This window comes from Loa loa (genome assembly GCF_000183805.2).
Source record: "Loa loa unplaced genomic scaffold supercont3.5386, whole genome shotgun sequence".
Lineage (NCBI taxonomy): Eukaryota > Metazoa > Nematoda > Chromadorea > Rhabditida > Onchocercidae > Loa > Loa loa.
In genome coordinates this window covers 1-572 of record NW_018113559.1, presented here as the reverse complement: position 1 = coordinate 572, position 572 = coordinate 1, and the positions used below count along the sequence as shown (strand labels likewise).

General features: G+C 44.8%; 1 protein-coding gene across 1 annotated transcript; it reads left to right on the top strand.

Moving 5' to 3' along the window:
* Positions 1-194: 194 nt before the first annotated feature.
* LOAG_19325 (hypothetical protein) lies at positions 195-548 on the top strand (the record flags this gene model as incomplete). The annotated part of the gene is made up of 1 exon (XM_020451970.1): positions 195-548. A coding segment is annotated over one exon (354 nt), but the record flags the coding sequence as incomplete, so codon positions are not given.
* Between the last annotated feature and the right edge of the window lie 24 nt (positions 549-572).

Below are 572 nucleotides of genomic sequence, written 5' to 3'. Positions count from 1 at the left end.
GCTAACTTTTGCTATTATTATTATTAGGATTAATACTAGAAGAGTGTACAAAATCCTTGACAAGAAAAGAAAACCTTCTCTTGTGAGGTCACTCAAAAATGCAATGAAAATGTCAGTATGGGATATTCAGTATAAAGACTAAAAACGTTCTGTTGAACTCTTCATTACCCGCTGTAAGTGATATTCCTCTTTAGATTAATGAATTAGGAGCGAAATTGGAACGAAGTGAGCGTCAAGCTCACGACGAAGGAAAAGTTGGGGAAAAGCAACGTGGAAATGAGGAGCAGCTCGTGCTCCACCTCCCCGAACAGCAACAGTGTGAAGAGCAGGAGATAATAGAGCCAGTACCGGCACTGGTTCACGATGAAGCAGAGGGGGTGGAGGAAGACGAAGCAACAGAGTTGCGGCAGGTACCACACGAGCTGTTGCTCAATGAAGGAGTTGTCGATGCGGTACCAAGAGCCGCGGTTGTCGATGCGGTACCGAGAGCCGCGTTAGTGGTCCGGAGACGCAGAGAAGTGATAGGAGCTCGTGAAATTGTATTGTAGGTTTATTTCTAAGTTATACAGATG